A 24976-nucleotide genomic window follows, 5' to 3' on the forward strand; every position below is an offset into this window, starting at 1 on the left:
AAAAAAAAAAAAAAAACTGGTGGCAGGGGCCCCCTTACAAGTTAAAAAAATTTGGGGCCACCAAAAAGAAAATTAATTTTTTTTTTAAAAAAAAAAACCCAAAAAAAAAAAACAATGGTGGCAAGGGGCCCCTTACGAGTTAAAAAAAAAATTGGGGGCCCCAAAAACAAAAGTTTTAAAAAAAAGATTGGTGGCAGGGGCCTATAGAATATTAAAATAATACATTGGTGGCCAGGGATTAAAAAAAAAAAAAAACACAAACTGGTGTTCAGTAGAATTGAACTCATGGCTTCAGTACTTCAACTTCGCCTCCTTTCGTGACTTCGGGTCTTTTCACCGCTTCAGGACTTCGGCTTCGGCTGTTTTCGTGACTTCGGGTCTTTGCGCTGCTTCAGGACTTCGGCTTCGGCTGTTTTCGTGACTTCGGGTCTTTTCGGCGCTTCGTGACTTCGGCTTTTTCCGTGACTTCGGGTCTTTTCGTCGCATCGGCTTCGGCTTTTCGGCACTTCCGCATTCGGCACTGAAGAGGCAAGACGTACGGCTCGGGCGCTCGTAAGGGGGGCCCGGATCTTCAAAAAAATGCAGCGCTGCCGGGCCCCCCTTCATGCCCGGGCCCGGTACGCTTGTCCCCCCTGTCCCCCCCTGATGGCGGCCCTGTATATATATATACACACACACAACCGATGGGAGTGACCAGGGCTGCACCTCTCCACATGTTCATTGTGACGTCGTCAGTTCATGAGTTGAGTGATAGCACAATTTAACCCTTTGTCACAAGCACTCCATTCACAGGCTGACCATTTGAATAAGCAAGGGAGAAGGGAACCAAGTTCGGAGCAGTTCATCTTCCTTAAACGTATTATTTGCAGAGCGGACATCACAAATAGTGATACTTTCTGTCTTCTATAATGGATTTATTTTATTTTCTGCCCTCTTGTGTATATAAACTCTGTAAGCAATTCAGCTTTCTAAATGGTTACAGTTTGATACATGGGTTGATACATTACTTAGAAACCAGCTACTAATGTATCATTTGTGACAGTTGCTCTGTGGCGACAGACGCCAGTATAGGGAACACGCTCAGTAGGGGCTGAAACAGCAGAGAAATGGATCAACTAATGCATGAAATTATAAGTTCAAAAGATCAGGGCTCTGATCGGAGCTCTGGAGGAAACATGTGAGGCCAAATTAAAATAATCAGTTTCTACTATATTTTAAGAGTAAAAAATAGAAAATAAAAAGCAATTAATATATCTGCTTTCTGATTGCCAGGGTAAATGTCCATAGCAACCAGGGCACTTTTTTTATTTTTTATTTTTTTACAGAATATAAATGTAAATAATTTACACATCACAATATAAAAAATGACCAACTGCCAACTTGCTTCGATGACTTTGCTTTACAAGATTTTTAAAAAGAGGTAAAACTTTCCCTTATATTAATAAAGTTTTCCAGCTCATACAACGTGGCAAACTTGAGAGAAGAGTCAGACGTGATTTATTGTTATCATCTGCGACGTGGAGACAAATAATTTATGATGGAACAAAATATTCTAAGAGGAAAATGTTTCAGAACTTGCAGAAGATAAATAGCGAGGGGGGCGGTGGGTTCCGAGCCTGGTGCTGTTGTGCTAATATGGATGATATATTAGAACATGTAATGATTTATTTCTTGTGCATTGCTGTGCGGTGACTGAGAAGAAACAGATTGCTTCCTGGTAGCACAGAGTCTTCTGAGTGTGACTTCAGAAAAATTGGGGGGGGGGGGGGTGGACCATTAGTGATCACATAATATCTAGAATTTTGGTGTGAAATTAGGAATTAGCCAGTACATGTCAAGGGTCTGAAAAAAAGGGGCCCCATGCATTTACTCAAAGCAACTAAACTGGTTTACCAGCTGAATAGAATGGATGGCGCATTTGCATTGGTGCATCTGTATTGATGCATCTGGCACATTTAGATCATTATTCATTTAAATAGGAATGATAGATTATGGTGCAGTGTTTGATCCAGATCTAAGGAGGACATTGTTCATGACAGTGGTTACTGCTTCTCTAGTTGATCAGAAAACACAATCACCTCCAACCTCAGGCAGAGTCTTCTAATATGTTACATATATTAAAACAGTGTCATTTTGGAAATGTTTTGACCATTGGACATGTTGTTCATTGGCACATACAGGACCAGCTTAAAGAAGAACGATACCCACCATGATGGACAACGCCCTTCAGTCCATGAATAATCTGGTCCAGGGCAGGATTGTTTCTTTGTGTGGCCTGGAAGAGAAAGATACAGAATATTAGAATGGGAAATTCATGGGAATAAAGCAAATTTTACTAAATTAAATAATATATAAGGAACCAAACTATCAGGGCCGGATTTACGTAGTAGTTGCCCCTAGGCCCACTGCCGTTCCTCACCCCTGTCCCCTCCCCTTTATTTGTGCAATTTTTCATCATCTGGACCGCAGCAATGGGGATTGGCGCATGGGAATTTAATATATATATATATATATATATATATATATATATATATATATATATATATATATATATATATATATATATATATATATATATATCTATATATACATATACAGTATATATACATATATATATATATATATATATATATATATACATATATACATACATATACATATATACATATAGATAGATAGATAGATAGATAGATAGATAGATAGATAGATAGATAGATAGATAGATAGATAGATAGATAGATAGATAGATAGGATTGTTTCTGTATATCTGTAACCTTGTTATGAGCTAAGAGGGCCCAACCTGAAGGCCAGTTAGGGGGAGATTTGGGGTGAGTGTTTATATGTACCCTGGGTACCCCTGGAACTATAGCAGGGTGACTGTTACCCCAATGTTTCTATATATCTGTAACCTTGTTATGAGCTAAGGGGGCCCAGCCTGAAGGCCAGTTAGGGGGAGATTTGGGGTGAGTGTTTATTTGTACCCTGGGTACCCCTGGAACTATAGCAGGGTGACTGTTACCCCAATGTTTCTATATATCTGTAACCTTGTTATGAGCTAAGGGGGCCCAGTCTGAAGGCCAGTTAGGGGAAGATTTGGGGTGAGTGTTTATTTGTACCCTGGGTACCCCTGGAACTATAGCAGGGTGACTGTTACCCCAATGTTTCTATATATCTGTAACCTTGTTATGAGCTAAGGGGGCCCAGTCTGAAAGCCAGTTAGGGGGAGATTTGGGGTGAGTGTTTATTTGTACCCTGGGTACCCCTGGAACTATAGCAGGGTGACTGTTACCCCAATGTTTCTATATATCTGTAACCTTGTTATGAGCTAAGGGGGGCCAGTCTGAAGGCCAGTTAGGGGGAGATTTGGGGTGAGTGCTTATTTGTACCCTGGGTACCCCTGGAACTATAGCAGGGTGACTGTTACCCCAATGTTTCTATATATCTGTAACCTTGTTATGAGCTAAGGGGGCCCAGTCTGAAGGCCAGTTAGGGGGAGATTTGGGGTGAGTGTTTATTTGTACCCTGGGTACCCCTGGAACTATAGCAGGGTGACACCCCAATGTTTCTATATATCTGTAGCCTTTGTGGTTGTATTGTTTGCAGGTAGTGAGAAAATGTATGTAATATACAATGTATTAAAATGTATCTGCTTATGATTTCATTATACATTTCCCATCATGCATAGTTCTAAGCACAATTAGAATATGGGGGTGGGATCATGCACAACTACACGCTATTCTGCATATTTTTTTGCATTAGAAATTCCCATCTCACTTTGCTACTCCAGAATTAAGCAAATGTGGGCTGGATCAGGCAGATTTACGGTCATTAGTGCCTATGTATTTAATTCCATTAGAAATTCCCAGCACACCTTGCTCTACAGAATTTAGCTGGTGCATGCAAACCTAAAGACTTATTAGTGAGCCGTGTATACATTTTACTCATCATGGTGGGGATTAACCTGCACATTAGTGTATGAGAATATTCCCTTTGCTCCAGGTTACCCCGAATCTGTGGGTGGGGATATGCAAAGTGATTATTTACTAATCAGTGCATCTGTATGTTATTTCATTAGAGTATTCCCCGCATACTTTGATTCCATAGAATTAAGGAAATGTGGGCAGGTATATGCAAAGCAGTCACATTTACATATAAAAATTCCCAGCATGCCTTTCTCCACAACATTTATACAGGAAGAGAAATAAAAGGGAAAAGGATACAAGGGGGGGGGGGTTGCATAAGAAAAATAGGGGTGTTGGGAGCACAGAAATACACAAGAGAATGTAAGAGGGGGACAAACTGGATGGATGAATAAAGGGGAGACTATTAAAGGAGTCAGAAAAAGAATAATGGGAGAACATCAGAGACATGATGAGCCATAGGGAAATGTAAGAAGACAAAAGAGAATGGAGAACACCATAGATGTTGGAAACAGGGGCTCGTTCTCCACCCCAGAATTGTTACGGTTAGTTTTAGTGTGGGTAACCAATGATGGCACAAACCTTGACTCAAAATGACATTTACATTGCAGCTCTGAAACCACAAAAATCAGCTCATACACCAACGCTTCACTGTTTGCTGGTGCCATTCAGGCAGTTCCCACCGTTGTCCAACAATAGGACTCATTAGGTTTTAGGGCTGCTCGTAACAGTTTTATGAGCATGGCAGCTCCCATTATAGCCCTTCTCTACCCTCCCCAGTAAAGACGTTCCCAGACCGTTAAAAGGCAGATATGCAAAGATGGAACCACATCCAAGTAACGGGAATGTAAGAGGCTGTAATGAAGCCCAGACGTGGCGAACTGCACTTATTTAGGGGCCTTTTAGCAACGACTCAGAACTTTGTATTATCTGTAACCTTGTTATGAGCTAAGGGAGCCCAGCCTGAAGGCCAGTTAGGGGGAGATTTGGGGTGAGTGTTTATTTGTGCACTGGGTACCCCTGGAACTATAGCAGGGTGACTGTTACCCCAATGTTTCTATATATCTGTAACCTTGTTATGAGCTAAGGGGGCCCAGTCTGAAGGTCAGTTAGGGGGAGATTTGGGGTGAGTGCTTATTTGTGCCCTGGGTACCCCTGGAACTATAGCAGGGTGACTGTTACCCCAATGTTTCTATATATCTGTAACCTTGTTATGAGCTAAGGGGGCCCAGTCTGAAGGTCAGTTAGGGGGAGATTTGGGGTGAGTGCTTATTTGTACCCTGGGTACCCCTGGAACTATAGCAGGGTGACGGTTACCCCAATGTTACATACATCTGTTTTGCATGCGGAGTGGATTTTCCACTTACACCATCTTTCCCCAGTAAAAAAAAAAATCTGATTTTTTCCCTTATTAAGGATTTTGCTCCTCCTTATTATACCATATATATTAAGAGTATAAGGACTACAGGTGACTGAATATATGGATAGAATTTTCCTTCTCTGAGTATCTGCTTTCACATCGGAGCTGCCATATTACTTGCCCTTCTGACTACATTCTTGGTACATAGAAAACCTGCGCTGGCCAAACCCCAATACTTTATTGCGCATTTCAAACGCGATTCTTGCTATTGGTACATTAAGCGGCAACTAACAAATGTACTGAAACTGCATAAAAAGCTCAGTAACCGCCGACGGATAGAATGTGCCATTTTGGCAAGCGGCTTAAATTTTATTTAAAAGCAATTTGCGTCCGACAGTCCGCTCACTTCTCCTTTGAGATAATAATATGACCCCCCCCCCCCGAACTTGCCGCCTGCTTATTCAAACAGCAGAGAAGTGGATCTTTCAATTCTCACAAGCGTCGGGACAGAGAAAAACTGCCCATCGGGGGGTCACATTTTATCCAAATGAACGGCCACCGGCTTTCAGTTTCCCAGAAATAAAAGGAAAAGAAATGCAGCTTTTCCCTTTTGTGGGGGGGGTTTTTGGGGGGAAATAAAAAGCAAATAAACTGGAAGTATCGGCGGGCGCAGAGAGAGCCAAGATGAAATGACAGTTAATGGACGAGAGGATCCATTCTCCAAAGAGCACATTCAATCATCAGAGACGTGAAGTTCACTTGTTCTGCTGGAAGTTGCCTAATGACTGATCCATTACACATCGGATACAGGGGAGTTCATCAATTGTTGATTAATAATTATGGAAAAACGACGGTTCGGTGGAACAGTCAGTCCCGGGGAACGAGGTGTCTTAGTTCCATAGACGTGTTTATTTAAAGGACCTTGTTTGCTTGATGGGTTACCATTATTATTACATTTGAATTATAGGAATCCATTCCCCAAATTAATCAAAGCACCCCCAAACCACTCTGTCCTTGCAAATCCAATTAATCATGTAAAGCTGCTTACATAACAATGAGAAGGATGCAAGTAGGACACTCCCGGCTCTAACTAAACTATATGGAGAGAGAATGCCAACCCTGAAATATTACATTTCCCCCCCCCCCAAACTTCTAGGCTCATGGCGGTCTCTGTACCTTACACCACAAGTAATAGGGGACCCAGGCCAGTCCTTAACTCCTGCCATAGGGCACCCAGCAGCCTCCATTGTTTTCTAACTTGTGCATGTGAAAGAAGTAGGGTGCAGGGGGTGAGATGCCTATGTTCCGCCCCCTTTTGGGCACTCCTGAGTACAATGCTGCTGAAGCTGACACTGCTGTATTCATGGGGCAGTTGCTGGTCTCTGCTTTGCACAGAGAGAGAGCACAGAGACCTGTAGCAATTCATTTCTGCCGGAAGGCCCTGTGCAAGAAAAAAAAAATGCCCGATTGTGCCCATTTAGCCCTTTGTATGTTTTATACAACTTTCCTACATGTAAAAATTAACCATTTACCCCTGCAAAGCTCGGCTGACAGATTCTGGCCCCCAAGGCCAACTCCATCCCTGCCGTCCCCCCATCCGTTTGAAGCCACATGTTGCCCTGACACCCCTTCCCCCAACAACCAGCCTCTAGATCAGTGATCCCCAACCAGTAGCTCATGAGCAATATGTTGCTCCCCAACCCCTTGGATGTTGCTCCCAGTGGCCTCAAAGTAGGGGCTTATTTTTGAATTCCAGGCTTGGAGGCAATTTTGGTTGCAGAAAAAACAGGTCTACTGCCAATCAGAGCCTCCTGTAGGCTACCAGTCCATACAGAGGCTACCAAACAGCCAAGCACAGCCCTTTTTTGGAATCCCCAAAGAATTTTTCATGGTTGTGTTGCTCTTCAAGTGTTTTTACATTTAAATGTGGCTCACGAGTAAAAGTTGGGGACCCCTGCTCTAGACCCAATAGCATTTTCCCCCAAAAGCAAGCCGCTAGACTGGATTCAACTTTCTTCCAAAAACAAGCACGAAGACCTGACCCTACTTCCCCAAAACCCCGGCTGTACCCCTATGTCATACAGAGAGTTGTAAGAAATTTGTCATTTTCTCCACCCAAATTGTGCCGCCCTCAAGTTGCACCTTAGGCATCTGCTTTCCCCTAGTTCCATCCTTGGCCCCATGAGGAATACAATATGGGGCATTTGCTTTGGTCCTAAATGTTTATCTTAAATCCATAGCATAAATCAGGGGTGTAGCTTGGGATACCCACAACCATGAGTCCCCCCAAGCATTTGTGACCCACGTCCATGCAAAGGAAGGGTTCAAGAATCATGTGCAACACATAGAGGAGTAGGGAGGGTGCAGGTTCTTATTGGATCCCACAGCCACAGGGCTCTGCTCCCTCTATAGTAACTCAGACAGGACTGGTCTTTGCTACTGGAAGGAGGATGTAAAACAAGGGACTAGACTTCCCCATACGGACACAAAAAAATGTTTATTGACTAAAGGACTAACGTTTCGGCCTCTCCGAGGACTTTGAGAAAGGCCTCGGAGAGGCCGAAACGTTAGTCCTTTAGTCAATAAACATTTTTATTTTTTAAGCGGACCTTCTTTGTTGATAGATATTCTAAAAATTTTGGACACTGCACCCAGGCATTTTTTATATATATATATATATATATATATATATATATATATATATATATATATATATATATATATATATATATATATATATATATATATATATATATATATATACACTGTATAGGCAAAGCTACAACGTATGGGTGCTACATAGGCCTGTGTTTGAGTTAAACGGGTGTTTCACCTTCAATTTTAATTTGTTATAGAATGACTAATTCTAAGCAACTTTTCAATTGGCCTTCATGTTTTCCCTTTTTATAGTTTTTGGAATTATATGCCGTCTTCTTCTGACTCTTTCCATCATACAAATGGGGGTCACTGACCCCTTCAAAAAGCAAATGCTCTGTAAGGCTACACATATATTGTTACTTTTTTTTTACTACTCTTTCTACTCAGACCTCTCTTATTTATATTCCAGTCTCTTATTCAAATCACTGCATGGTTGCTTGGGTAATTTGAACCCTAGCAACCAGACGGCTGAAATTGAAACCTGCAGAGCTACTGATTAAAAAGCTAAATAAGTCAAAAACCACAAATAATAAAAAATTAAAACCAGTTACAAATTGTCTCAGAATGTTACTCTCATACTAACAGTTCTAGTAAATGTGAACTTTTTAAAGTCAGAAAGAGCAGACATATCCCTTTAAACGAAACATTAGCTGAATAATTAGGGGTAACGAGTCTATTTCATTCTCGCTGGTTTGCTTTCCTTTAGCCAAGTCCTTTTTGTATCAGAGACAGAACTGAGCTCAATGTATAAATCCCCCACCCCCCGCACCCCATTGTTATTTTGTGCGCACAAATCAAATCCATTGTCGGCCGGTGAATAGAGTTTGATTATTTTGCAAAGAAACAAATTTGCTTCGATGTGGCCGATATTGTTCCAAAGCAGGGACGGTGGATCCGGCGCAGTGCAAAGCTGTGAGATACAAATCTCGATTTATTCTCCAAATCCCTCAAAAAAAAAAAAGATTCTCCCTTGGCCTCTTTGAAATCTCCATTCAAAGTCCTTTAGCGCAGAGATCTGATTTGGCTCTGGGTTCTCTCTGGAACAAGTCAGCCACCCATATAGATTGTAAGCTCTTTGAATTACCGGACAGCTAGGGGCAGATTTATCAAAGGTCAAGGTGATTTTTTCGAATGAAAAAAAATTCAAATTCCGAGCTATTTTTTGTATACTTCAACTAGGGAATAGTCTAAATTCGATTTGAAAAAAAAAAAAAAAAGTGAAAATTCGAATACCGAAATGTATCATGTACTGTCTCTTTAAATATTCGACTTTGCCCATTCGCCATCTAAAACCTGTCGAATTGCTGTTTTAACCTATGGGGGACCTCCTAGAACCTATTTGGAGTCAATTGGTGGACTTTGAAACATTGAAGTTTTTTTTTTTGGGAAAAACTTGGAATTGAATTTGATCGAATGCGCTGTTGGTTCCATTCGTACAATTTGAATACGTCCGAATACGGACCTATTCGATTGAAAATGTCCCTATTCGACCAAAAAAAAAATAAAAAAATTCGACAATTTCGGTTGGTCTTTTTAAATTTGAATTTTGCCGTTTTTTTCAATTCGAAATTCGACCCTGACTGATATTGCAAAAAAGGAACATTATTATAAACGGTTGCCTGGAATATAATGCACAGCAGCCCCCCACTGTACAGTTAAAGGGGTAACGAGGACCCCCGCGCTGTGGGGTGTGTGCGTATGGAAGGTGATGTGTCATCGGCTGTAGGAACCAATTATAACAAAGGATGTTCCATAATTCAAAATCTATAGAATTCCATTAGTACTAGATGAATTACTGAAAATACTTTTAATATGGATTTTTTTTTTTCAATAAAAATAGAATTTTATAGATTTTGAATTACGGCACATTCTTTGTTATAATTGGTGATTTGTGCCCTGGGAACTGGGGTAATATCCCGTTAATTCTGGCCTATTTTTGTCTATCAACCAGATTCCTGTAAGAGACTTATTAATCGGCTGTAGGAACCCATAACACCCTGTTTACTGGTGACCCGAATCTTATGTCTCACTGGTTATGTCTCCTATAAATACCCACTTGCTGGGAAGGAAAGATCGACGAGGACTCAGTGCCCTGGGGGAGCACGAAACGCGTAGGGCCAGTGGAGATATTGTTCCTTTTTTAAATTACTATACAATAAATAATATATTTTTTATGTTATCTTTGGCGACCCTTGTGGACATTTCTCCGAGTGCCTCATGCCCCCTTTGGTTTTCTATCGACCCGTAGACTCACACCCTCATATCTCCCAACATTTGGGAAATAAAAAAAGCAACAAAAAGATTAGTGTTTTCTGACCACACCTATTTTGTGGCCACACCCCCTAATCACTATGTCCCTTTTACTAAATTTGGCAGGTTATGAAAGTCTGAACACGTGTTATTACAGTTTTGCTAATGAAGGTGAATTGCCCTTTAAGCTGCAAATCAGTTTTCCCAGGAGACCTGCTTATCTTAAATTGTTACAATTGTTTCTTTGCTTTAGGGATGCACCAAATCCAATATTTTGGATTTGGCCGAACCCCTGAATCCTTCATGAAAGATTCAGCCGAATACGGAACCAAATCCTAATTTGCATATGCAAATTACTGGTGGGAAGGGGAAAACATTTTTTACTTCCTTGTTTTGTAACAAAAAGTCACATGATTTCCCTCCCACCCCTAATTTGAATACGCAAATTAAATTTGCTAAGTACATTTGCATATGCAAATTAGGATTTGGATTCGGTTCAGCCAGGCAGAAGGATTCGCCCGAATACGAATCCTGCTGAAAAAGGCCAAATCCCGAACCGAATCCTGGATTCGGTGCATCCCTACTTTGCTCATCTTAAATTGTTACAAATGGCAGCCACCATGTATTCTGGGCTCTCTGCCAAAAGCCAATTAAGTTTTAGAAACTTTGTATCTGTTTCTGGCTGTTCAGTGCAGGAGATCAAAGAGAAAGTGGGGACATTTCAGTAACAATCTGGGACTGTGGGTTGAGCTGTCAAAATCAGGACTGTCCCACGAAAAACGGGACTGTTGGAAGCTATGCACCCTTCTGAGATCCCACGCTGCCCCACTGATACCCACCTGGCCCAAAATTGTGGCCACAACTAAATAACAGGTATGCAAGTAGTGGGGTTGTGGCTGGGGCGAGGGCCCAGATGGTGGGGGGGGGCTCTGTAGTGGAAGCCCCGATGGGCCATGCTACCTGCTGATTGGTTGCTATGGGTTACTAGACCTGTAGAAAAAAAAAAGGCAATTGCTGCAAGTGCCCAATCCCAGAAACCTGGACCCACAACCCAGTTTAATCCACAGCTGCCTCAGAAGCGACGCTCCCACACACTGGCAGTGGGAATGACATCATCACTAACCGGAGTGACATCATCAGAAAACTTGGGAGGTGAAAAGAAGAGTAAAGGAATATAAAATTGCTTTTACTGAGAACTGTGACCCAACCTGCAACCAACCAACTTGCACCAATGTCTGCAGCTGCTAAATACAACCCGCAAAATGCCAAACTCTACCAACTGCCACATGGTAGTGAGTGCAGCAGGAGCACAGTAAACTTGGCAAAGATGGAGACTGGTCTCGCCAAGGATCAGAGACTTCTGGGAGGGCCTGGCTCACTCTTGCTATGGAGCTTAAAGGGTATTTATACATCTACTGACGTCACAATCTTCCCGACATCAACCAATTAAAACCCCTTGTCTTAGAATGAAAATTAAAATGTCTGTACATGCAGCAGGACCTTTTACTTGGCCTTTAATTAGAACTTTTCCGGCTCAAAATGGGTCATTTCATTACATCAGCACCGGCCCCAGCGAATGAAAAGGGAAGGTTTATCATGAGGATTGAGAAGTGGGCCCTATTAATCAGCGGAGCCCGCGCTCGTTATTTCCCTGACGCCGCTATTAAAGCCGCATTTAATAAACCGGAGATTGTCGCCGTGATTGCTGCTCTGCCTACCGACTGCCATAAATAGGGGCCGGGACGTCTTTATTATTTTTTTTTTGGTGGCTGTTACAAAGGGAAAATAAAATTTTTATGGGGCCGTGTTTTACTGTATTGAGACAGAAAAATAAGGGGGAAAGAAGAGAAGGAGTCGGAGATAAAAATGAGTTCAGATAATCCATTCAGATAATTCACGATGTGCAGAACGTGTAATATATTCCACTTGTGCAGCCGCCACTAAATAATCCACGCGGCCCATTCATTCACTCGCATAAGCGCAAGCAACGGATACAGTTTAACGTTTTTATGGTTACACGGAAATCTGAAAGCTCTGCGTATGGACTTGCAACCACTAGGGGAGCTGCTCCATTGTTCTCTATAGAAGATCCCCCATAGAGGGAGAATGGGAGACAACAATTCTGATAATACAGATTATCATTGTGATTATTGTTATGCTTCTCCCCTTACTGCCTCCTTCTGTTATTAGGATTAGAGATAATGTGCTCAGTGTAAACAAACCCCTCCATTTACCCTTCCTGCAGTCTGTGTCTCAGCTTACAGATAAGGATGAGTTCACTTCCTATTTCTCCTCCCACAACTGCTCTGCAGAACCAGGAAGGTGTGAAAGGAAAGAACTTTCAATTTCAGTTCAGGTATGGGAACGGTTATCAAAAATGCTCGGGGCCTGGTGTTTCCATAATTGGATCTTTATACTTTGCCTATTAGAAAATCATATAAACATGAAATAAACCCAATAGGCTGGTTTTGCTTCCAATAAGGATTAATTATATCTTAGTTGGGATCAAGTACAAGCTACTGTTTTATTATTACACAGAAAAAGGAAATCATTTTTTAAACATCAGGATTACTTGATTATAATGGAGTCTATGGGATTTGGCCATTCCGTAATTGGGAGCTTTGTGGATAACGGGTTTCTTGATAATGGATCTAAGTAGGTTCTGAACAAGTTTTACTCATTGAACTGGAACAAGGAAGTATCTTGCTCCATCAAGCAAGTCAGGCCTGAAGGTTTAGGTGGCTGCACTGATTAAAATCCTTGATTTTTAACTAAAGTGTCATCCGTAGGAAACTGGGTCCAGTGAATGACATGAGTGTGCCTTTGTCAACAATGGGTCAGTATCCCTTTAAGGCTGATCATTCACCATAGAGAGAGCTTGAGAGTAAGAAGGCAGTGAAAGATATCGTAATGAAGGCTTAGCTGGATATGTAACTACCTGCAAGATTAACCCTTTAAGTGCCAGGGTTCCTACCATTAACCCTTTAAATGCCAGACGTCCTGGCATTAACCCTTTAAGTGCCAGGGTTCCTACCATTAACCCTTTAAGTGCCAGGTTTCCTACCATTAACCCTTTAAGTACCAGGGTTCCTACCATTAACGCTTTAAGTGCCAGGTCTCCTACCATTAACCCTTTAAGTGCCAGGGTTCCTAAAAGCATAATCAACACAAAATTTCCTTTATATGCAAGACACGGGTATACTGGCATCCTGCTGCAGGACATGAAGGGTTACTTGGGGTTCTACACTTGTTATTAGTAGCGATGGGGGAACGTGTCCCATTTTCGGCGACAAAATTTGCGAAACAGTGAAAAATTTGCAAAACACATTGAAGTCAATGGGCGTCAAAATAATGTTGACGTGTGACAATTTTGACGCAAGCGCCAATTTTTAAGTGAGAGACTATTTTGTCCAAATAAATTACAGTCGATGGCGGCGCGGAAATGTGGAAATTCTACGCAAATTTATTTGCCCATCACTAGTTAATTCTATTACAGGTATGGGACCTGTTATCCAGAATGCTCGGGACCTGGGGTTTCCCGGATAACAGATCGTAATTTGGCTCTTCAAACAAGTCTACTAGAACATCATGTAAACATGAAATAAACCCAATAGGCTGGTTTTTCTTCCAATAAGGATTAATTATATCTTAGTTGGGATCAAGTACAAGCGACTGTTTTATTATTACACAGAAAAAGGAAATCATTTTTAAAAATGTGTTTTAGGGAGTTTTTCTGTGATTCTGAGCTTTCTGGATAATGGGTTTCCGGATAACAGATCCAATACCTGAACTTGTATTTAGATCAGACTGGCAGCTCAAGAAGCAGCTATCTGATCTGTCAGCCAATTAACCCTATGACTGCCAGCAACACAGCGCTGACACTAAAGTTAAAAGGCAAAGCAGCTTCTACGTTTTTATTCGACTGGGTTCCAGAACTCTTTAGGCAGCAATTGAGGGGTTACAGATGCCCAGCTTTTATTTTAATTCTGAAGGTCTGTACTGTGTATAACATCTTGTGTTTCCTAATTAGCCTCTATCAGAGAATTACAGCTTCACAAATGTCATTACATTGAAAGTCAGAGGAACTCGAGCAAAGGTTCATTGTAAGTCCATCTGGGGATTCTAAGGCTAAATGTACTTTTTATAACACTCCCCTGATGCCTTTTAGTCCGGTCCCTGTGTATTCACTTTGTGTCGGCTCATCTTCCGAATATTCCTATGGTGAAAACCATGAAATTCATCATTGGCACTCGCCGCCGTTCAGCTGGGGGTTATTGCAACAAAGCATTTATAGTAACTGGTCATACAAGGTCATTGTTCTTATCTGTCCTTTATCTGATCCCCGTTGTAAGGGCTCTTACTCATGAGCGTTTTTACCTGCGCTCCCCTGCGTTCCGTTTTTCGGCGTTCAGCCGCAGGGGAGCGCAGAAATAGACGCATTTCATTATTTCAAATGGGGCTATACTCACACAGGCGCATGTAGGCGCCGAACGCAGGAAAAATGCAGCATGTTGCGTCTCAACCTGAGTACAGCCCCACTTGAAATAATGAAATGCGTCTATTCCTGTGCTCCCCTGCGGCTGAACGCCGAGAAACGGAACACAGGGGAGCGCAGGTAAAAACGCTCATGAGTAAGAGCCCTAAGCAGCAGTCCTGTCCTGCTTTATGGCAGCTGAGATTCTAGCTATCTGTATAACAGAGCATTCTGTCCCAGTGGCTGCACAGATCCTATCTGATCCCCATTGTAAGCAGCAGTCCTGCCCTGCTTTATGGCAGCTGAGATTCTAGCTATCTGTATAACAGAACATTCTGTCCCAGTGGCTGCACAGATCCTATCTGATCCCCATTGTAAGCAACAATCCTGTCCTGCTTTATGGCAGCTGAGATTCTAGCTATCTGTATAACAGAGCATTATGTCCCAGTGGCTGCACAGATCCTATCTGATCCCCATTGTAAGCAGCAGTCCTGTCCTGCTTTATGGCAGCTGAGATTCTAGCTATCTGTATAACAGAACATTCTGTCCCAGTGGCTGCACAGATCCTATCTGATCCCCATTGTAAGCAGCAGTCCTGTCCTGCTTTATGGCAGCTGAGATTCTAGCTATCTGTATAACAGAGCATTCTGTCCCAGTGGCTGCACAGATCCCATCTGATCCCCATTGTAAGCAGAAGTCCTGTCCTGCTTTATGGCAGCTGAGATTCTAGCTATCTGTATAACAGAACATTCTGTCCCAGTGGCTGCACAGATCCTATCTGATCCCCATTGTAAGCAGCAGTCCTGCCCTGCTTTATGGCAGCTGAGATTCTAGCTATCTGTATAACAGAACATTCTGTCCCAGTGGCTGCACAGATCCTATCTGATCCCCATTGTAAGCAGCAGTCCTGCCCTGCTTTATGGCTGAAATGTATAGTTTGTGAGTGATCCCAGTAGTTCTACATTTGTTGGGAATGCGTTTGCCATGAATTTCAGCCTCAAGGCGAAGTTCCTTTCATTGTCAAGATTTCTTACTCTGTCACTCAAGAGGTTAATCCGTTTACTTAGGAAAAGTCAGTTTAACCCTACGTGTCACACACATGAGAAATGAGGAAATACTGACGGGGGTTATTGTTTGCCCCATGCAGGGCAGTTAATTTAGACAATGTGCAGATGAATGAAGAGACTCTCTAACCAGGGAATAACAGAATCATTTGCTCCGTTCTTTGCATAATTATAAGCAGCAGGTACCACGGCGATCAATCTTCCCCGCCAGCCGCAGAATTGCAGGAAAGCAACACACGGGCCGTGACTTACTGCTGCAATGTTCATGGATCTGGGGGGTCATTTCTCTGTTCATACAAAAATCCCAGCAAACATCCGTCATTGGCTGGGAGGCTTTCGATGAAAGAGATTGGCGGCAAATAATTTTACTCAGTCGTCAATGTGATGTTTTAATTGGCAGACAAACATTTCTGATTAGCGTTTGCCGAGTGCTGATATTTATATGATGAACAGGACGGAGTGTTGTTGTTTGGAAAACATTGCACAGAATTTATAACCGATAAAAATAAATTGTAGTTACAAAAAATGTTATTAATAAATAAAGATTTCAATTCAATAATAATAATATTAAAGGCAAGATGTATAGGATTATTGGCTTGCAGTTCCTTCCCCTATGTATAAATACAAATATACAGAGAAGGAATGTTCTGGGCACACAATAAGCTATACCCTCATACTGTACTGTCTAAGGGAATCAATATGGCACCTCCCTCCTCCCATATGTATAAATACAAATATACAGAGAAGGAATGTTCTGGGCACACAATAAGCTATACCCTCATACTGTACTGTCTAAGGGAATCAATATGGCACCTCCTCCCATATGTATAAATACAAATATACAGAGAAGGAATGTTCTGGGCACACAATAAGCTATACCCTCATACTGTACTGTCTAAGGGAATCAATATGGCACCTCCCTCCTCCCATATGTATAAATACAAATATACAGAGAAGGAATGTTCTGGGCACACAATAAGCTATACCCTCATACTGTACTGTCTAAGGGAATCAATATGGCACCTCCCTCCTCCCATATGTATAAATACAAATATACAGAGAAGGAATGTTCTGGGCACACAATAAGCTATACCCTCATACTGTACTGTCTAAGGGAATCAATATGGCACCTCCTCCTCCCATATGTACAAATATACAGAGAAGGAATGTTCTGGGCACACAATAAGCTATACCCTCATACTGTACTGTCTAAGGGAATCAATATGGCACCTCCCTCCTCCCATATGTACAAATATACAGAGAAGGAATGTTCTGGGCACACAATAAGCTATACCCTCATACTGTACTGTCTAAGGGAATCAATATGGCACCTCCCTCCTCCCATATGTATAAATACAAATATACAGAGAAGGAATGTTCTGGGCACACAATAAGCTATACCCTCATACTGTACTGTCTAAGGGAATCAATATGGCACCTCCCTCCTCCCATATGTATAAATACAAATATACAGAGAAGGAATGTTCTGGGCACACAATAAGCTATACCCTCATACTGTACTGTCTAAGGGAATCAATATGGCACCTCCTCCTCCCATATGTACAAATATACAGAGAAGGAATGTTCTGGGCACACAATAAGCTATACCCTCATACTGTACTGTCTAAGGGAATCAATATGGCACCTCCCTCCTCCCATATGTACAAATATACAGAGAAGGAATGTTCTGGGCACACAATAAGCTATACCCTTATACTGTACTGTCTAAGGGAATCAATATGGCACCTCCTCCTCCCATATGTATAAATACAAATATACAGAAAAGGAATGTTCTGGGCACACAATAAGCTATACCCTCATACTGTACTGTCTAAGGGAATCAATATGGCACCTCCCTCCTCCCATATGTATAAATACAAATATACAGAGAAGGAATGTTCTGGGCACACAATAAGCTATACCCTCATACTGTACTGTCTAAGGGAATCAATATGGCACCTCCCTCCTCCCATATGTATAAATACAAATATACAGAGAAGGAATGTTCTGGGCACACAATAAGCTATACCCTCATACTGTACTGTCTAAGGGAATCAATATGGCACCTCCTCCTCCCATATGTACAAATATACAGAGAAGGAATGTTCTGGGCACACAATAAGCTATACCCTCATACTGTACTGTCTAAGGGAATCAATATGGCACCTCCCTCCTCCCATATGTACAAATATACAGAGAAGGAATGTTCTGGGCACACAATAAGCTATACCCTCATACTGTACTGTCTAAGGGAATCAATATGGCACCTCCCTCCTCCCATATGTATAAATACAAATATACAGAGAAGGAATGTTCTGGGCACACAATAAGCTATACCCTCATACTGTACTGTCTAAGGGAATCAATATGGCACCTCCCTCCTCCCATATGTATAAATACAAATATACAGAGAAGGAATGTTCTGGGCACACAATAAGCTATACCCTCATACTGTACTGTCTAAGGGAATCAATATGGCACCTCCTCCTCCCATATGTACAAATATACAGAGAAGGAATGTTCTGGGCACACAATAAGCTATACCCTCATACTGTACTGTCTAAGGGAATCAATATGGCACCTCCCTCCTCCCATATGTACAAATATACAGAGAAGGAATGTTCTGGGCACACAATAAGCTATACCCTCATACTGTACTGTCTAACGGAATCAATATGGCACCTCCTCCTCCCATATGTATAAATACAAATATACAGAGAAGGAATGTTCTGGGCACACAATAAGCTATACCCTCATACTGTACTGTCTAAGGGAATCAATATGGCACCTCCCTCCTCCCATATGTATAAATACAAATATATAGAGAAGGAATGTTCTGGGCACACAATAAGCTATACCCTCATACTGTACTGTCTAAGGGAATCAATATGGCACCTCCTCCCATATGTATAAATACAAATATACAGAGAAGGAATGTTCTGGGCACACAATAAGCTATACCCTCATACTGTACTGTCTAAGGGAATCAATATGGCACCTCCTCCCATATGTATAAATACAAATATAAAGAGAAGGAATGTTCTGGGCACACAATATGGCAGGTCTGTATGTATAACAAGCTATAAAATAGATTGAACTTTTTCCTTTATGAAACCTATTTTCTCCCTTCTGCTTCTTAAAAGTGAGTGTTAAAGCAAATTTAGTACAAGGGGAATGTAATTTAATGACTTGTGAATATTTCATGCACAACTTTCTTTCAATGAATCTTTAACTGCACTAATATATTCCTTGTTCTCGCACGGTCCCCCCCTCGCCCGCCCCCGCCTTAAATCCAACAGCTCCAGACATCAGTGTCCCAGGCGGGGAGAGCGTCTGGCAAAAGCCCAACAAACAAGACAGCAGAGAGCGCAGGGGGTTTGGGGGAGCGGAGGGTCCGGCGGGAGCCCCAATGTGCAATTACAGGCTGCCGTATAGAGAGCTTAGTTACACTCACTGCACATTCTCATCTGATTGTCTTCCTTACTGCCCATAGGGGGAAGCTGTCTGAGCTGATCAGCATGCGGGGGGGGGGGGGCTCCCCAAACATGGCGAGTCTGGAATAAAGAACACAGACATTAAATCTGCCAATCAGGAAACAGTTTATGTTTTTGGGGATTAAAAAACAGAATATTTGGAGGTTCTGTTTTGTTATTAAGGGCAGATTGATCAAAATGTGAGAATTTTTCTCTCTTTTTTTTTTAATCTTCTGCAGTGAGAAACACTGACTACAGTAGAGTCCTGCAGCGAGTCGGGTACCCGCGGGTTATCCGCAAAAACCTGCGTCACCTTGCGGGTAGAAGTTCTGGGTAAAGACGCACGTTGGCGGTTCTGCAGGCCGCGGGTCTTCTCAATAGCGATTGTAACTCCTTTTTTCTGATCGCGTCTACTTCCGATGACGTAACTTCCGGTTTACGCAGCACTTCCTGATTCTTGATGGTCAGCGGGTCCGGGTTGTGGATAAGGTACTTGCGGGTCTGGAATCGGGTCCCAGCGGGTTAGAATACAGCTTGCGGTACGGGTTCCAAAAAATGGACCCGCGCAGGACTCTAGACTACAGTGTCTTTGCCAAAAAAAAAACAGGGCATCCCTCAATGGTTTAAGGGACAGCCCCCCAAACCCACGTGCTCTCATAGTCCGTTCAGGTGCAGGAAGAAGGAGGGTCTTAACGAAGCAGGGGAAACAGGGGTTCATAAATATGACTTAAATATATCATTAAGGGCAGAGACACACACTCAGATTCGAGGAGATTTAGTCACCCCGCGATAAATCTTCTCGTCTTCGGGGCGACTAAATCTCCCCGAATCTGAGCATGTGTCTTTGCCCTTAATGATATATTTAGGTCATATTTATGAACCCGTTTCCCCTGCTTCGTTAAGACCCTCCTTCTTCCTGCAACGGATTAAGAGAGCACATGAGTTTGGGGGGGGGGGGCTGCCCCTTAAATCATTGGCATTGAGGGATGACCCATTTTTTTGACAGGGGCACCGGCAAAGACACTGTACTCATTGTTTCTTACTGCAGAAGAAAAAGAGAAAAATTCTCACATTTTGATAAATCTGCCCTTAATAAAAACACAGAACCTCCAAATATTCCGTTTTTTAATCCCCAAAAACAAACTGTTCTCCGAACTGCCTCCCGCTGGCTAGAATCGAAAATCGCCAGCGGGATGGCACTTGGATTATTCGTTTTCCAAAGTCGCCCGAAGTTTCCTCATGAGGCAACTTCGGGTGACTTTCAGAAAACAAAGCCATCCCGCAGGTGATTTACATTGTAGCCTTCAGGAGGCAGTTTGGGGAGATTAGTTGCCCCGATGAAGAGGAGATTTGTCCCTGTGTGACTAATCTCCCCGAATCGGAGCGTGTGTCTCTCCCCTAAAGGGATCCTGTCATTGGAAAAAAAATATTTTTTTTCAAACTGCATCAGTTAATAGTGCTGCTCCAGCAGAATTCTGCACTGAAATCCGTTTTTTAAAAGAGCAAACAGATTTTTTTATATTTAATTTTGAAATCTGATATGGGACTAGACATATTGTCAGTTTTCCAGCTGCCCCCAGTCATGTGACTTGTGCTCTGATAAACTTCAGTCACTCTTTACTGCAAGTTGGAGTGATATCACCCCCCCCCCCCCAGCAGCCTAACAACAGAACAATGGGAAGGTAACCAGATAACAGCTCCCTAACACAAGATAACAGCTGCCTGGTAGATCTAAGAACAACACTCAATAGTAAAATCCAGGTCCCACTGAGACACATTCAGTTACATTGAGTAGGAGAAACAACAGCCTGACAGAAAGCAGTTCCATCCTAAAGTGCTGGCTCTTTCTGAAATCACATGACCAGGCAAAATGACCTGAGATGCACCTACACACCAATATTACAACTAAATACACTTGCTGGTTCAGGAATGAAGTTTTATATTGCAGAATTAATTATTGTCATTGTCATTAGTGTCATTTAGAAATAAAAAATACATCATAAAAATCATGACAGAATCCCTTTCAATGAAAAGGTTCCCAGCGCATGGAGGCATCGGCCGGACACATACACAGAAACGATGTCAGATCCGGGTATTCCGTCTAATGAAATCTGTGCTGTGATTAAACTGTGCAGCTCTCGGCCGGAGCCCCCACCGTGCTGGGACGTTGAAACCCCTTCCTGCCCAGAAATCCACGTTCCGCCATGAGCAATGGGATTAATTAGCGCAACGATAACGACAACATTTGGCTTCTTCCGAGGAATCAGATTAATGAAAAAAACAGACGTAAATGTTTTACTCCAGTCAACAGCCACTGGGGCGACGGCTCAGATTTACATACATTTTGGAGAAATCTAAAATATACAGGTTGTGCTTTGAGCCTTATAACCGGAATTTAAAGGGATACACGCATCCCAATTAAAATGTATTATTATTATTTATTAAAAATTCAGTATGCTGCGGTCCTGTTGGTTTCTACTTCATTTCTGCCATTTTCCATCCGTATAAATGGCCAAAACTTGCCTCCGATCTGGACATTTCCAGCTAAGCCCCGCCTCTTTTATGGTCTCCAACAATTGGGAGATATTGTCCTATGTGGATAGGATGTGGCACTTGTCAATCACAAGAATTTAGACAAATAGGAAGCGAGCAAAACTTTATGGCAAAGGCAAACTATTACAGGTATGGGGCCTTGTTTTTGGGACCTGGGATTTTCCGGAAAAGGGGTCTTTCTGTAATTTGGATCCTCATACCTTAAATCCACTAGAAAATCATGTAAATATTATACATATGCAAATTAGCACTTGGAATCAGTTCGGCCAGGTACGAGGATTCGGCGAATCCGAATCCTGCTGAAAAAGGCCGAATCCCTAATCTAATCCTGGATTCAGTGCATCCCTAGTTCTGCTTCCAATAAGGATTAATTATATCTTACTTGGGATCAAGTACAAGCGACTGTTTTATTATTACACAGAAAAAGGAAATCATTTCTAAAATTTGAATTATTTGATGAAAATGGAGTCTACGAGAGACGGCCTTTCCGTGATTCGCAGCTTTCTGGATAAGGAGTTTCTGGATAATGGATCCCATACCTGTACAATTAATAATAAACCATATAGGCATGTGGTTCTACAGAGGGACCCTAATATATCTACAGTAGAACCTCCCTTATACGTTTTTAAAGGGAACCAGAAAAAATGGTGTAAAATTGGAGAAAATGTCAAATCAGGGAAACGTATTCTGCATTATATTTGTGGGACCACTTAAAAAATGATGTAACATAAGGAAAATAAACCAAGGTTTCACTGTATACAGTATATATATATATATATATATATATATTTATTAAGAGTATCGACATACAGGTATAGGCTCTATTATCCAGAATGCTCATGACCTGAGGTTTTCCGGATAAGAGATCTTTCCGTAATTTGCATCTTAATACATTGGGGGCTTTATTTATCAAAATCTGAATTTTTCTGACTATTTAAATTACAAAAACAGTCAGAGCAACAACAATCCACGATTGGAACTTATTTATTATTAAAAAAGCGCAATTTAATTGGTTCGGGGACAAACACGGAAAAAATCAAGCGAAGATTCAAATCAGAGGATTTTTTTTAAAGAGTTTTTCCCGAATTTTTTGTCTTTTTTCTGAAAAACCCGAATTTTTCGGATTTTTGGCCAAAAATATGATATAGTCAGACCACAGAAACTTCCAAATAGGATACGGACCTCTCCCATTGACTTATATACAACCTCGGTAGGTCTGAGGCGGCAGATTTTCCGATTCTGACTTTTTCCATCCTCGGGGTATAAGAAATCTTGAAAAAAAAATTTGAGGTTTTTTTTTTACCACTAAAAACTCGGATGTTATTTTTGGCATTTGGACTTTAATAAACAACCCCCTAAATCTGCTAAAAATCATTTAATCAAAAAATACTACCAATATAGACTTATACAGCCAAGGATGGGTCAAGTACAAGGTACTGTTTTATTATTATAGAGAAACAGGAAAGGAAATTAGAATGATTTTCTTATAACGGGATATAGTTTTTCTTTAATTCAGAGCTTTCTAACGGGCTTCCCAATAAATTATCCTATACCTTGTATTTCTATTTATTGTGAGACGGGACGGCATTGAGACGATACAGAAGTGTTGGCACATGAGCGATACCAGTGGAAAAGGCTCCCCCTCCCCATATGTTATTTTACATGTAGCCCCCCATGGTGACGTAGGCCGCTCCTTTCTCTCACAGCGAGGCCCGATGCACCAAAATAACTCTGCCGAGTAAGGGTTACGGTAAATAGATCCTACCCAGGGACCGGTCTCTAAAGGGCTTTTGTCAGCTCACTGCTGGTACTGAACACGACTTGGAGGGCAGCCCAGGAACTACACGCATTTAATTCCGCTTAAACTACCGTTGCTCCTTTCTCTCTTTTTGTTCAAGGTGAATTAAAAATAAAAGGAAAAACATGAAACAAGAATAATGAAATGGGGTGGAAAAGTGCTACAAATCACTGCCAGAAATCAGTGGTGTAAGTAGATATTACTGGGCCTCACAGCAAATTCTTTTTCAGGCCCCCAAATGTCTAGAGGTTGTGTTTTACCCTGTACCTCCTCCCCCCCTCTATAGTTAAACCCCTGCATGGAAGGTTCCTAACATCTAGGTGCGTGGCACATACATGTGGGAAGGGTCGGACTGGGCCGACGGGACACCGGGAAAAACCCTGGCTCTTGTGGGCCCCACAAACGTTTCTCCTTCACTTATTCAGTTACACCATGTGACCGGAGGAAGGGAACCTCTACAGATTACAGACGGGCCTCCCCATTATTTTACATAAAACAAATACATGAAACTTACCTGAAAGAAAACCGACATGGCGGCGATCAACCTTTTCTCCGTGATGGCTGTTCCGAAACTATCAAAGTCATCAGGGTTGTAGAAGTAAATCTGCATCTGTGGAGGAACCAAAAAAAGAACAGAATTTCAGTTGTTTTTCTGAGCCCGGCTCATGGTTTTAACCACTGCGCCTTCTGAAGGTTAAACTGCTTGTGCCGCACTGCACCGAGCTGCTGGCTTCCAGAGAACAGTGTTGTGCCATATGGATCAATCATCTTTACTACCAGATTACTGACCCCCAAAACACAGAAGGTCTACGCAGAATGTGTTCGGGTGTCAATGGGCATCTCCAGTGTTGATGATGGAAGTGGTCTGCACTGGACAATTTGGAGAAACCGCACACCTCACAAACCTGAGCAGAGCTTCCTGGTGCTCGGTGGTAGGGGAATCGGCAACCACCCAGCCGGTGTGCCGGTGATCTTTCTATGTACCTGGACAATCCAATGACAATTATAAATTATATACACAGATTGTCAGGGCGGGATTTACATAGTGAGCACCCCTAGGCCCGCTGTCGTTCGTCTCCCCTCCCTTTTATTCGCTCAAATTTTCATCATGGGGATTGGAGCACAGGAAATTAAAAAAAAATTATTGTATCTCCCGCGGATCCCCAGTTTTTCTAATCCAATATGGGTGTGGTTGGCCTACATGCCTCCCGCTAGGTCCGGGTTTTGGTGGCCTTCACAAATCTGGGTCTGCAGATTGTGTCTGAGCAGAAAGGCTTCTCTATAGACCAGAGGCTCCAAACAGTACGAATACTTCCGTTACTATTGTCTTTAACAGTGATCCCCAACCAGTGGTTCATGACCAACACGATGATCACCACTTCCATTGATGTTGCTCACAGCCGACAATGTCAGGAACCATTTTCAA

General features: G+C 42.0%; 1 protein-coding gene across 2 annotated transcripts in view; it reads right to left on the reverse strand.

Moving 5' to 3' along the window:
• Nucleotides 1–24976, reverse strand: part of ptprg.L (protein tyrosine phosphatase, receptor type G L homeolog) — a 335758-nt gene that overhangs the window by 106874 nt on the left and 203908 nt on the right. For both annotated transcript variants that reach the window (XM_041590932.1, XM_041590933.1), the window contains exons 5-6: nt 24065–24160; nt 2209–2275 (exon numbers count right to left, since the gene is read on the reverse strand). In XM_041590932.1, coding sequence (XP_041446866.1) covers nt 2209–2275; nt 24065–24160 — 163 coding nt within the window. The remainder of the gene's footprint in view (nt 1–2208; nt 2276–24064; nt 24161–24976) is intronic.

Source organism: Xenopus laevis, chromosome 4L (genome assembly GCF_017654675.1).
Source record: "Xenopus laevis strain J_2021 chromosome 4L, Xenopus_laevis_v10.1, whole genome shotgun sequence".
Lineage (NCBI taxonomy): Eukaryota > Metazoa > Chordata > Amphibia > Anura > Pipidae > Xenopus > Xenopus laevis.